Below are 12,622 nucleotides of genomic sequence, written 5' to 3' on the forward strand. Positions count from 1 at the left end.
TCTTGACCCTCCATAGTTATTGGGGCTAAGACTCGGACAAGAGCCTCTGCCCTCTGGGCAGTCCCCACAGTTAGATGAGGGCTGAGTCAAAGGTCACCAGCAGTACGACCCTGGCTAGTCACATCACCTCTCTGGCCTCCGTGTCTTCACCTGTAACGTGCTGTTTGTCATTCCTGTTTCACAGGATTGTCAGGAGGACTAAATGAGACTTAAATGAGAAAGCATTTTTTTTAAACTTTTAACCTTGAACAAGCAGAAAGGATCGTATAGATTTTTAAAAGGAAGTACTAGGGATCTAAATAGAAAGAAAATCCAAAAGTACAGGAAGTACAAAGGCTGACACAGGTGGTTTAGTCACCCTAATGTGACTAAATAAGCCAGGTTCTCACACTACAGAATGACAAATCTGGCTACAAATGGGTTTGACAGGTGCAAGGTATCGGGCACCCACCATTCAGTGCCATGTGGTTTAGATACTAAGCCAGGCCAGCGTGAGACCCCAGGCACAGGGACCCTTTTCAGACCTGTGTGAGATCTGCTGCCCGTCCCTTCGTTCTCCCCTGCTCTGCTCAGGCTGTCTGGTCCCTGGAATCCAGGGTAAGGGAGGAAGGCTGCCCTTCTCTGCCCCACCCCGACCCCCCCTCCGCCCCCTGGCTCCCCAGGGAGCCTCAGGCTGAGCTGCCTGACCCTGCAGTGGCAGCTTTCGTCCCTCTGGGGCCTCTTTGGCGCTAGGCCCTGAAGCCCAAGCCTTGTCTGCTGTTAAGTTTCTCTGACCTCTACCCAAGTGCAGTGTCCTCCCTAGCTCTCTGGGCTTGAGCTTAGACCGCCTAGAAACAGGCCTCTAATGGGGGTCACACAACCTTTCATTTCCCGCCAGCCGTGCTGACGTCTTGGCACGTGGAATGCTGGAAATGCGGGGCTCCGGACACAGACCAGAGCGGTGAAGGGAGCACAGCCCCTTCTCTCAAAGAGGCAGGGAGCAGGTCCTGAGGAATAGGGCTGGGGTTGGCCCACCGACTCCCCACTCTGCTCCCCCTCTACCCCCCACCCCTTCTAAGAGGGGCTCAGTGTGGAGGACTGGAAAATGAGGAGCCAGTCATTGGAAGGGATGAGGCAGGAAGGAATTGCCTCCGGGATATCACATGGGATCCCTCACACCTTCCCCATGGGATCCCTCACACCTCCTCCATGGGATCTCTCACAGCTCCCCCATGGGATCCTTCATACCTCCTCCACCACGCCAAGGTCTGGGCACCTGGCCGCCATCCCTGTCCTATTCTGCAGGAGGTACTTTGGCTCTTTTCCTCCCCCCTTTGTCTGTCTGTCTGCCCCTCTTCTGGTTCCATTACAGGTGATCTCTTCCCTACTCCAAAGCTTTCCCAGGTGGCCTCACCCTTCACTCTGGGCGACTCTGGGGCTCTCTAAGGCAATGGTCTGTCTTCTTGGGGGTTGTTTCTGTCCTCCCTAAAGGAATTTTGGAAAAATAAAACAAAACTATGTACTGCCTCGCACGTATTTCAAGTTGGCAGCTAAGATGTTTGTGGTAAGTTTAAGTCATGGCAGAGGGTGTACTTTCTGAATTGCTTTTGCTATTGTGACATTTTTAAATAAAATCATTAAGACTGTTTTAAATGTGTGTTTGATGAAATGTAAACATCACAATGGTTTGATGCCCTCCGTCATCCATTTAAATGTATATAACATAAATATGGTAAAGGGAGGAAGAAACTTTCCTCCAACCTCAAGGTTCTTTTGGCTGATCTGGTAACCAAATAGACACGAGACAGATTAGTAAGATACAATAACCAAACTTAATATGCACGTAGGTATGGGAACCCCACATTCCTGCGAGAGTCAGAGGTCCCACATGCACCAAAGGTTCAGAGACAGAAAAGGAACGTGGGTATTTAAGACAGTCTGAGCTAGAGATGGGGTAAGAGGCCTCGGGGGCTTCAAACGGTCATTGCAGGTTGGTAAGAAGAGCAGATGCTTAGTCAGTAGAAGTTTGCCCTGCCCTACAGACACGCCGGAAGAGGTTTTCTGTGATAATTTCTTGTTATGGGCAAGACCTCTAATTCAAGTTCTTCTACGTAATTAAGGGAGGGGCAGATGTTTCTCTTGAGCTCACAGGGTGCAGGGTCTCTAGCTCAAAACAATCTGTAAACTACAGAGGCACCTGCTGAGATTCTGCTGAAGTGAAATAAACTAAGATGGACACTGTGTGATCCCACTTACATGAGGTGTCTAAAACAGTCAAACTCATAGAAACAGAAGTAGAATGGTTGCCAGGGACTGGGGGAGGGTAGTCGTGCAAGACGAAAACGTTCTAGGGCTCGGCTGTACAACGAACATAGTTAACCACACTGTAACGTACACTTAAAATGTGTAAAGAGAGTAAACTTGTGATGGTTTTTTTTTTTTTTTACCCCAGTTATAACATGCATCCCCCCTCCCCTAAGGATGAACGAGATCTTCACCATTCAGTCACTTTTAACTGGAGAAGGGGTGCTGTGAAGGAGGTGGGGGAGACCGGCCTGCTGCCTTAACCACACGCCTGTGCTGAGGCAGAGCAGTTTCAGAAGATCCAAATGGATTCCGGTAACTCTCTGTGCATCTTTTGAACAGTCTGCAACCTTGGGGGACACACTGCCCTGGGTTGGAAAGCAGGGGTGCAGAGCCCTGCAGGCTGGGCTTGCTGCCGTTCCTCTCCTTCCCAAGGAGCCCGTGCCATGCAAGAGTAGGGGAGAAACAGAGGAGCTGGCATTGTTCCCTCCAGCTGCTACCAGCTGTGCTTTCCTTTCCCTGCCCGGTTCCAACTCTGGCCTCCTACACTCCCCTCCTTGTACCCACTTTCCCATCCCATCACCCTCCCTGTGTGTTAGAATAATCTGTTGGTGACGACGACTCAGGGCCTCAGCATAACTCATGGCCCAAGACTGACCATCTGGGCCCCTCTCTCACAGAATTACACTGAGGCCTAAACGAGACACACTGTGTGCCTGGAAGCTGACTGAGTCTGAGTCTGGGCTAGGAGGGCCCGGAGACTTTTGGACTTTTGGACCAGGAGGTGGGGAGCTGCTGGCCCAGGGCCGACAGCACCTGCTGAGATCCAGGAATTCTACTTCTTTCTTTCTCTGCCCTCCGGTGTCTCTGCGAGAGGCCCCCTTGCTTCAGGGGCCCAGGGAAAAGACCAGCAAGCTCGAGGAGGTCACAGGGAGTGGAAAGGTTTTAATGAGCGTCACACAGGGGCTGGGTGAGGGACACAAATTGTAAATCCAGCCTTTACTGCCATGCTTCAGTGACTGAGCAGGAGGGAGGGGGCTCAACCCTGCTTAGCTGTTCCCAGACCCAGAGGCAGCCGAAGGGCAGCTCCTGGAAGTCTCTGCCGAGCACGGGCGCTGGGGTGGGAGGGGAGAGGTCTCTGCTGCTGCCGCCAGGAGCAGGAAAACATAGGGCGGCGAGCTGACCTCTGGAGGTCGGAGAAACTCAGAATCGGGCAGGCACATCAGCTATTGGAAGGGGGGGTAGACTGAGGAAATTCTTGGGGTCCCCAAACAGCACTGAGATCTCACAGGGGGCCCCCAGGGCCTGCTGGCTCCAGGGACTGAGACCCTTAGGGAGGCACCCCCAGACTGAGATGTTCACCAAGGGGCCCTGACATCACCCCCGCCCCCTGTTCAGCAAGGGTCAGGAGAAGGTCTGGAAGGAGAAGTGAGGGTGGGGCCTGGGGAGAGCAAGAGGGGCTGGGCATCGGGACAGTGCCCTGAAGGGACGGTGGCGGGTCCTCTAGCTGCTGCTCTGCTGCTCCTGCTGGCGGATGAGGTTGGCGATGGGACTGGTGATGCCGCCTATCAAGGTCCAGTACTCGTCGAAGCTGATGCGGCCGTCGTGGTTGGCGTCCAGATTCTGGATGAGCTTGTCAGCAGCCTTTCGGTTCCCGGTGTCCTGGGAGGAAGCAGCATCAGCAATGTCGAGAGCGGCAGCCCCACGGAGTCCCAGGCAGGACCCGGGCGGAGACCCAGGATCTGGTCTGGCAGCTGACGGGAGCCGAGTCCTCACTGGCTCCGGGCTGGGCCCCCCTCCCCTAACCCCCCAGGACAGCTGCCTGGGCCGGGTCGAGGCCCTATAATGTGTGGGGGGGGTAACTCTGAGAGGACAGAGGCCGCCCTGAGAGCACGAGCGCTTCGGGGCCTGGGAGACACAAGCCTGCGTGTGGGGGCCGTGTGGGGGCCGTACCGTCAGCATGTGGTTGAGCTCTTTCTGAAGCATCTTTCGGAAGCTGCTCTTACTGATCTTGTTCTTGACCAGGCTGTGCTTAGACACGTATTTGTAGAAGTTTTCCACCAGGATCACGACCGCCCTCTCCAGCTCCGTGTAGCAATCCTCCATCTCACTGCCTCACGCCCACGGGGCCTGGCTCCCACGAGAAGCCCACATGAGAAGAGACCCCACAGGCCAAAACTGCTCCCAGCCCCGCACCCCCTGGAGCCCCCCAGGCTGGAGGGAGGAGGCAAGGAAAGGGAGGCTCAGGGTGGGTGTGGGGGTGGCCCTGGAATGAGAGCTATGTGGCTCCTCTAATGCAGGTGTCCCCCAGCTCAACCGCCTTAACAGGTTCTCCAGGTCCTTCCCCAGCCCCAGGCACTGGGCTTGTCAGAGTCCCAGAGAGAGCAAGAGGCTCCCGTGGGAAGAGGAGAGTGAGTGCCCAGCCCCCCGCCCTCTGCACATCTGGCCCACCCAGGTCCCCGGCCCTGGGGACAAACAGCCAGGAACTATTAGGATGAGCCAGGGGGCTAGAGGGGCAGGAGCCATTGCCCCCACCAGGATTGGCTGAGATCCCAGCGCCAGGCAACAAAGCAGGAGGCAGAGGCCGAAGTCCTCCCAGTCCCTTCAGGCAGGCACCAGGGCAGTGAGGCCAGCGTCTCAGGACAATGCCCTATCCATTGACTATGACGTTCTGCGGGCCCCCAGCCACACTCCACTAGCCTCGCCTCCCTCATGCCCACCCGGAAATATACAGCAGGACCCCAGAACTCCTCACCCCATTACCTAAGGAGGAGCCAGGCCCGGTCTGCCCCAGCTGGAGACAGCCAGCCAGCCGGCCAGCCCAAGGCCACCGTCACCCCCTGGCCCCAGGACAAAGACACTCACATCCCAGCGGATACAGCCTTCTGAACAACAGGATATGAGGGGAGCAGGCGGATCCACTGTGAGTCACCGCCCATGCCCAGAGCCCCCCCAAGTGAACCCGGGCAAATGAACCTCCCCTCCCGCCCCCAAGCCCAGGAATGAGCTGCAGCCACCCTGCCCATCCGGGCCTGGCAAGGGAAGGTAGGCACAGCCGCCGTCCAGGCCCGTGCGTCCACAGCTCGATTTGGAAGGGAGGTGTGCTTCGCCAGGCCCTACTGCAGCCTCTGCCCTGCCCCCTGCGCTCTAACCGCCTCGTGGCTGTCCTCATCCCATGCCCGCTGCCTTGCCCTCTCCGCCTACTAAAGCCTGCCCTGACCCCTGCCCTCGGTGCCCTCCTCCCCTGGTTCAGATTCTCAGCCAGCATTGGCCGAGGCCCACTAACTGGTCTTCTTGGGTCTTGTCTCCCCAGACTCCAGACAGTCCTGGAAGTAAGGAGAGGGTTTATGACACAGCCATTGTGTTCTCTGAACTAAACAAGCAGAAAGACTCTAGGCCTTGGGACCATTTTTTTTTTTAAATCCTGACTGTACCACCTCCCTGCTTTTAATCTCTGCATCTCCCCTACCTTGCATGGCCCAGCCCAAAGCTTTGCTCGAAGTCGGTTTCTATTAATGCTCCACTTCCTGCCAGCCCTGCTGCCATGTATCCAAAGCCCCTGACCAGCCTTCGAAGATTTTTCTTTTGCAAAGCATTTTCTGAAGGAAGCATGAGACTAGGCCAGGATGCAGGAAGCGGGAGAGGCGAGCGGGAGAGGAGTCAGGCTGGGGCATTTCTGACGAAGAATCCTCACCTTCTCTCCCCTGGTCCGTGGCCAGAAAGATCAAGTACGGAACCAGGACCACAGGAAACCATATTCTTTTCCCATACTCTTTATTTATCAAGTGTGTAGCCGTGTGGTTCACTGTTTGTACGTCTGCGAGACGTTCATACAAACACTCTAACATTCTCAAATGAGGAGGGATAATTTCTCTTCTCAACCCCTGAACTGTCTGCTCTGCCGCCGTTGGGCGGGGAGTAGCCCAGGCCCATGACAGCCGTTCCTGGGAATTTGAAAGCTGAACCCATTTCAGCAAAGATTGTGCCAGTCTACTCTCAACCAAGCTTTGCAAGTGGGGAGAGAGTTCAGGGAATGCCCCCACCCTTAACCCTCCCCGCCCTTTTTCCCTGAGTGAAGAATTTTGTGGGAAATAGGAAGAGAAAAGGGAAAGAGAACAGTTTTGGGGGTGGTGTGCCATGTATGCCCCCTCCCAGGCCCACCCAACTCTCCCACCACCTGCCTTCTTGAAGTCTTGTTTCTCTGACCAGGGGAGCCTCCCGCCCTTCCTTGATACAATGCCCAGCCCCTATTTGGCCTCTGGTGGTCAAGCAGGTGAGCACCGAGGAGACAATCAGCTACCTGCTGTCAGGTGCGTGATCACCCCAGAGAGGTAGCTTCTACAGCTCAGGGTTTCCATTCCCAGGCCCCCCAATAGTCCGTCCCCCACCTTCTAGTCAAATAGACACCGCTAGAAACACACCTGGACAGGAGGTCAGAGTGGGATGGTCAGGTGTCCCTACCCTCTCCATCTCATCCTCCCTCCCCTGGGGCCAGGAGACAAGCTTTGCCACTATACCCATGCCACAGCCAGTTGCCTGCTCCTCCCACCAACCAGGCCGGAGGGTCCCCAAGCATGGGGTTTGTGGGGGGACAACGTGTTGTCCTCTCAAGAGGTAGGCCCTGCATTGACTTAGCCGTAGGTGAATTCTGGCCCGAGAGCTGGGGAAAGGCGCCTGACATGTACATTGGAGCCTTGCCAAAAAGTGGGACTGGGGGGACCCCTTGTTCTCCTAGGGGCCCTCTCACGGAGCCCTCAACCCTCCCCCAAAGCTCTCATTGGCTTCTCGTTGCCTGATTCATCATTGAGCATCCAAGAGGCCCCCAGACCCAGCCCGCCCACGGTTCCCACCTCAGCCCAGCTTGCTGACTTCTCCAAAAGCCCAAATTGCCCTGGTAACATGCACTTGGGTCTCAGCCACGCCAGCCCTGTCCTCCCAGCCCCAGTTTCTGGGCCCCACCCCTCCAAGTGCTTCCCAACCACCCCCTATCTCAACTCTCTCATCCACTTCAACCTGGAGCCCTGACTATCCAGCACACCCTCCAAAAATCACCTTCTCTTCCCACCTCCACACGTGCTTCCTGAGTCTTAAACTGTTTCCAAGTGTCGGGGTATGTCCCTGGGCTTTCCTAGCCCTCCTAGTCGCCGTCCTGTCTAGCGCCTAGCCCTCTCTCAAGCCTCAGTTTGGCATGCACTGGGTCCCTTCCATCTACCACACATTTGTTCACTGGTTTATTCACCACTCATTTGCTTACTCACTCATTCATTACCGCATGTGTTCAGTCCCCATTCATTCACTCATGCATTTCCTTCTTAACTCGCTTGTCCCAGCGGCCTTCAATATGCAGGGAAGGTGCAACCCGAGGTGGGCTGGCGATGCCACACTCCATCTGCAAGGCTGTTTCAAATGCATCTGTCGGCCTCCATAGCCCCTGTCTCTGCTCCGTCTGTGTCTCGTGCTCTTTTCCCCGTTCCAGAGGCAACTGACTCTCTCACACAAGAGGCCCTGCCTCACCCTTCCTGACCCTCACAAGACTCCTTATGTACACAGAGAGCGAGGAATTCTGCCATTCCTGATCCCCTCTGCTTGGGTAACCCATTTACTACCTTCCACCCCTTCTGTTTTCTGAGGATGTAGCTGGAGGATAAAGCTTGCTCCCCTGAAATTTTTTCCAGACCAGTGAAGTTGTCTGGAATTTTTTTCCAGACAAGGAGTTTGGTGTAGACACACATACTGCAGCCCCTGGCCTCCCCAACACCTAGAGACCTGTTTACTCGTGGATGGGAAAGTCTGAGCCCCACTTACCAGCACCCCGGTCCTCACCCCCACCCTGTAGGGCTGACAGGGAAGGCTTCTGTAGGGCAAATGCTCCACCAAACAAAGCCAGTCAAGCCAGAACCTGCCTGGGTCCTGGGGTACAGAGGAAGCTGCCCAGTCTCCTGGCCCCTCTCCCGGAGCTCCCAGGCTCCCCCGGGGTGTCATCCAGGTTCCTCTGGGTCCCATCCGCCCTCCCAGGGAAACAGCTCTCAGAGCACATGGCCTGCGTCCAGGGACCTCCCTGTGTCCTGAGGTGGAGAGAAGCCACCTCAGTGCCTGTCTTCCGGCTCTCAGGCTCCCTGTGTCCTCCCTAGCTCTTCCTGGACCCCGTCACCTCTCTCAGGACACAGCTCCCAGAGCCCAGCAAGGCCTGCGCCCAGGGTCTGACCACCCCCACCCGCCACCAGCACACATTTACCCTTTTTCTGTTTGGGGATCGGAGCAGCTGCGGGCAAAGTCCCTGACGGCCCTGCCCAGAGGCCCAGCCCCTGGAGAGGAGCCCAGGCAGCTGCTGGGCTGGGAGGGGGTCCCACCACCCCGTCCACTCCTCTGCAGGCCTCTCCCTCCCCCAATCCCACCAGAACTCTCCATTGGCAAACCGATCTTTGGGGAAAGTTAACAATTAAGGAAACCTTTCTACCCGGCCTCCGGCAGCCCCCTCACTGCCCCTTCCCCTGGCCTCTCAAGCCTGCGGGGCCTCTCCAACCGGCCTGGGGTGCTCACCTGCCTCCTCGGTCCACCTCCTCTCCAGCACGGCTCTGGGGCCTGGGCTCTGGCACCACCAAGCTGCAACCCCAGCTCAGCCCAGACAGGACTCCTCCCTTCAGTCCCCGTGTCCCACTCCCTCCTTCCTTGCCTGGCTGAGCTGGCTCGGTGGGGAGGTAGTGACTGAGCTCCCTCTTGACTTGGCCCTGGGGTTGGGCCCTTGTTAAAGGGATACACACCTTTTTTAACACCCCTCCGCCCCCACCCCAGAGGGAGTGGTAGAAGCTGGCACTCCCCCAACCCCACCCTTCTAGCCCCACAGGGCCTGACAGAACCTACCGGGTGGAGAAAGGAAGGGAAAGACAGTCACCTGCCCTTCTCACCTGGGTCACTGGGAGCTCAGTTTCAGGGACCCCAAACAGACAAGTTCAGTTAGCGTTCCAGGCCAGCCTGGCTGGCCACAAAACTTCCTTGCCCTTGGGATTTCAGGAGTAATGCCCAATTTCTGCTGGCTCGAGTCAGAAGGCGGACACCAGGGACCAGACTGGCCCCTGGGCTTCCATGTCCAGGCCAGCCCAGCAGGGGCGCTCCTGACCCCCCATCGCTGGGACCTGCCATGTGCAGCAATGGATCCTGTAGGGGAAGTGCTATTAACATCCCCATTTCACAGATGAGGAGACTGATTGAAGCATGCCCACGGTTCCAAAGGCACGAAGTGGCAGAGCTGGGATTCACACCAGGCCATCATCCATTTCCCTTGGCCTTCTTGAGCCATGCTCCAGCACACCTGGGTTCCCATCCTTTTCCCCAGGTGTGCACTCATGCCGTCTCCTGTCGGAGGGCCAGCCCACCGGTGAAGAGAAGCTTGTCCCTCCCAGAGGACCAGATCTGCCACCTTTTGAGCCTGGTACCATCCTCAACCCAAAGCCATGGGAAAAAGTAGGTCCCTATTCACTTGCACGGTTCTCAGGCCACCTGATAACTCTGCCATTCACCCCAAACCACCCCTCACCATGGGCACAGAGGGGAGGGTGTCAAGACATCTTTCACTTTTTGCATTGTTTTATTAATCAAATGATACAAAACCACCATCATTCTGTAAATGCCCAAGCACCCAGCTGGTCCTCTCACTCCCAAGGTCACACCCTCCTTAGCCTGTCCCACGGCCCCCCTGCTGTCTCACGTCCCCTGCCCTAGCCCAAGGACAGTCCTGGGAGGTGGCAGGGGCAGAGCTGAAGGCAGGAAGACATAGCACTGGACAGACAGCTGGTTAGGGTTGGGGCAGAGAGTAGAAGGGGTAGGGTCTCCGAGACCTTTTTTAATACCAAATATCCAGCCCTATCAAATCATTTCCCATAGCCCAGCTCCTCTCTGCCCCGGCCCCACTACCAAATGACGTGACCTTTCCACCTTCCTCACCCCTCCAGCGTCCCGGGCCCCAACCCGCCCCCTGAGCCTCCCCCTGGTGGGGCTTCCTGAACCCATTGGGTTCACAGAGCTCCCGAGGATGAAGCGCAGGGACCCTGGAAGGGCCACTATGCACCTGAACCTTGCAGAGGTGAGGCAGGTGTGGGCTGGGGAATAGTGATGATGGTGGAGAGAAGAGTTTTATTTCCAGGCCCCCAGTCTCTAAGGTCCCCTTTTCCCAACATCCCCCCAACAATTCCAGGGGAAGATTTTCAGCTCCCCCGGGTGGGACACTCCAGCTTCACGCTCTTGGCTGCTTCTCCAATCAGCTCCCAGAAGCTCCCGAACTGCAGTGTCGAGTCGTTGCAGTTGCCCAGGTTGGCAAGTCTCTCTTCCAGCCCACAGTTGCTCTGCGAGGAGGGACGACACCACAGCTCAGCAAGACCTTCCAATCCTCCCACCCCGCCCTGCCCAGGGGCAGGGAGCAGGACCTGAGCCTGGCTGGCAGTGGGAGAGGAAGGGCCAGGAGTCGCTAGTGCCAGGGTCTGTGGCCCTGTGAGAGGGGTCTTGGAGCACTTGCTTGGGAAACCAGGTTGTGCCTAGGGCAGGGTCACCCCCTCAGTACCTGCATGAGGTGGGGCAGCTGCTGGGTGACCAGGTCCCGTAGCTCGGAGGGGGTCAGCGTCTCCTTCCCTCCCTCCACCGAGTACTGGTGGAAGTTCTTGATGAGGGTCTCAATGGCCCTCTCCACGTCACTGAATTCCTGGGCATCCTGAGGACAAGGGACATCACCCAAGTCAGGGAGGCTCCACCCCGCCCTGCGACAGCCTGCTTCCCCAGGGGCCTGGCCAGACCAACAGGGCGGAAGACAGCTGCAAGACACACGGGCTCCCGCCCACTCCAAAGCCCAGACTCCAGCCGCCTCAGCCCGCTGGCCTCTGCCCGGAGCCACAGGTTAGGCAAGGCTTTCTCCCTGCCAGCCCTGGCCTCCCCTCCCCAGGCAAGGCAGGTCTTAGCACGTGGCCCAGGCAGCTCTTCCTGGGAGGGCTCCATCGGCATCACCCTGCGTGGAAGGGGGTTCTGGTCTCATAGGCAGGGTCTGGAGGACAGGCCAAGGCCAAGGTAAGGAGGCTGAAGTCAATGGGGGAAGACGATGCTCAGGGTGGAGGAGAGGAGTGTGGGAAGGGAATGAATGGGCCCACCTCGGCATTGGCTGACCGACACTGTCCCATGATGCCCGGTGTGCTTGGTCCTTTGGTGACTTGTGGTGTCCTACAGCCTGCCCAGGAGGAGCCGATGGTTCATGATCTGCCTAGAGGAGCCGGAAGGCCAAGGTAAGGGGAAAGTTCAGCATTTCTTTCTCAACCCCCCATTTGGCTCCACCCCAGATATTCTGGCCTTATCCGGGGGATCAGGGCCGACTCCACACAAGGCCCCATCCCCACCCAGGCTCCAGGACCTGAAGTCACAACCCCCAGGCCAACCCACTCAGAGGGAGTCTCTTGGGCCTCACCTTAGCTTCACTCTTCGACCTCCTCCAACCACCCACTACATACACGCCAGCCTCCAGGGCCTGGCCCCCCAGCCCTTTCCCTGGCAGACTAGGCTAGGAAAGGCTAAGCGTGCCCCCTGAACAGGGGGCAGCCCACTTGGGTGAAAAGCCCTGGGTCTCCTTACCTGCTGGCAGCTGCTGAGACAAGACAGGAGGAGCCAGCTCACCTGAGCTCAGCTCTTATACCTGGGGGAAGGGAGGGGAGACAGCGGGCTGGGCCTCATCCCTAAGCCACCCCTGCTATTGCAGCCGCCTGGGCTGTGAGCCAGCTGTGTAGGCCCCACCCTCCATTGGCCAGAGCTCCGCAGCCCGCCCCCACCCCTACACGGGAGAAGGGAGCTGTGGAGGGCTGGGTCTGGGATGACCCTGGCTCCAGCCCAGCCTGCAGAGTTGAGAGGACAGAGAGGGAAGGCGAGGTGGGGAAGGGAGAAAGGGAGGGCTGTGGGGTCAAGCTAGAGGAATTGCAGGGCAGGGAAGTGGAGGGGCCCTGAGTCAGCAACCAGAAAGAAGCAGAAGCTGATCAAGGCAGGGTTTGTGGCACAGGGTATGAGGGACATGTGTGTCGGTCGAGAGAGGTCCCCAGGGATCTCTCTCTCTGTAGTTTGATGTGTCACACACACACTCCTTCCACCAAGGCCAACTGGGATAGTGACAATCAAGCCTGCCCAGATCTCACCGGGGGGGTGGGGGGGGTGGGGAGGGGAGGGGGGCCTGAGCAGGACGACCTGCTGCAGGGGCCAGGCTGGGCGCTGTCCTGGCTTCCCCTCGGCTCCCCTCAACCAGAGTACACATGTGCGAGCCCAGAGAGTTGTCTGGCAGCTAATGACCTCTCCAAACTGGTCGGGCTGCCTGCTCCTT

At 57.6% G+C, this 12,622-nt stretch overlaps 2 protein-coding genes across 3 annotated transcripts; both read right to left on the reverse strand.

Annotated features, from left to right (window-relative positions):
* Positions 1-3,208: 3,208 nt before the first annotated feature.
* Positions 3,209-8,991, reverse strand: S100A16 (S100 calcium binding protein A16). Of its 2 annotated transcripts, none has more exons than XM_033094174.1 (3): positions 8,824-8,991; positions 4,237-4,413; positions 3,209-3,945 (listed from the first exon to the last, which is right to left on the reverse strand). In XM_033094174.1, exons 2-3 carry the CDS (start codon positions 4,387-4,389, stop codon positions 3,787-3,789), a joined length of 312 nt encoding a protein of 103 aa, XP_032950065.1. In that variant the 5' UTR covers positions 4,390-4,413; positions 8,824-8,991; the 3' UTR covers positions 3,209-3,786. The 2 variants fall into 2 exon arrangements, with proteins under 2 accessions (XP_032950065.1, XP_032950066.1); XM_033094175.1 differs by lacking the exon at positions 8,824-8,991 and adding an exon at positions 5,047-5,190.
* An 856-nt stretch (positions 8,992-9,847) lies between these two features.
* Positions 9,848-11,940, reverse strand: S100A14 (S100 calcium binding protein A14). The gene is made up of 4 exons (XM_033093826.1): positions 11,890-11,940; positions 11,415-11,524; positions 10,838-10,984; positions 9,848-10,622 (listed from the first exon to the last, which is right to left on the reverse strand). The coding sequence occupies exons 2-4, from the start codon at positions 11,442-11,444 to the stop codon at positions 10,485-10,487; spliced, it is 315 nt and encodes a 104-aa protein (XP_032949717.1). The 5' UTR covers positions 11,445-11,524; positions 11,890-11,940; the 3' UTR covers positions 9,848-10,484.
* Positions 11,941-12,622: the final 682 nt, after the last annotated feature.

Source organism: Rhinolophus ferrumequinum, chromosome 22 (genome assembly GCF_004115265.2).
Source record: "Rhinolophus ferrumequinum isolate MPI-CBG mRhiFer1 chromosome 22, mRhiFer1_v1.p, whole genome shotgun sequence".
Taxonomy (NCBI): Eukaryota; Metazoa; Chordata; class Mammalia; order Chiroptera; family Rhinolophidae; genus Rhinolophus; species Rhinolophus ferrumequinum.

Bases quoted from the DNA above. Each gene is read 5' to 3' on its own strand.
- S100A16 (XM_033094174.1), bottom strand. From the start codon at position 4,389: ATGGAGGATTGCTACACGGAGCTGGAGAGGGCGGTCGTGATCCTGGTG. The intron at 3,946-4,236 runs GTACGGCCCCCA...GCTTCCTCCCAG, and splicing joins AGCTCAACCACATGCTGACG to GACACCGGGAACCGAAAGGC.
- S100A14 (XM_033093826.1), bottom strand. From the start codon at position 11,444: ATGGGACAGTGTCGGTCAGCCAATGCCGAG. The intron at 10,985-11,414 runs GTGGGCCCATTC...CCTTGTCCTCAG, and splicing joins GTCGGTCAGCCAATGCCGAG to GATGCCCAGGAATTCAGTGA. The intron at 10,623-10,837 runs GTACTGAGGGGG...CCCTCCTCGCAG, and splicing joins AGCTGCCCCACCTCATGCAG to AGCAACTGTGGGCTGGAAGA.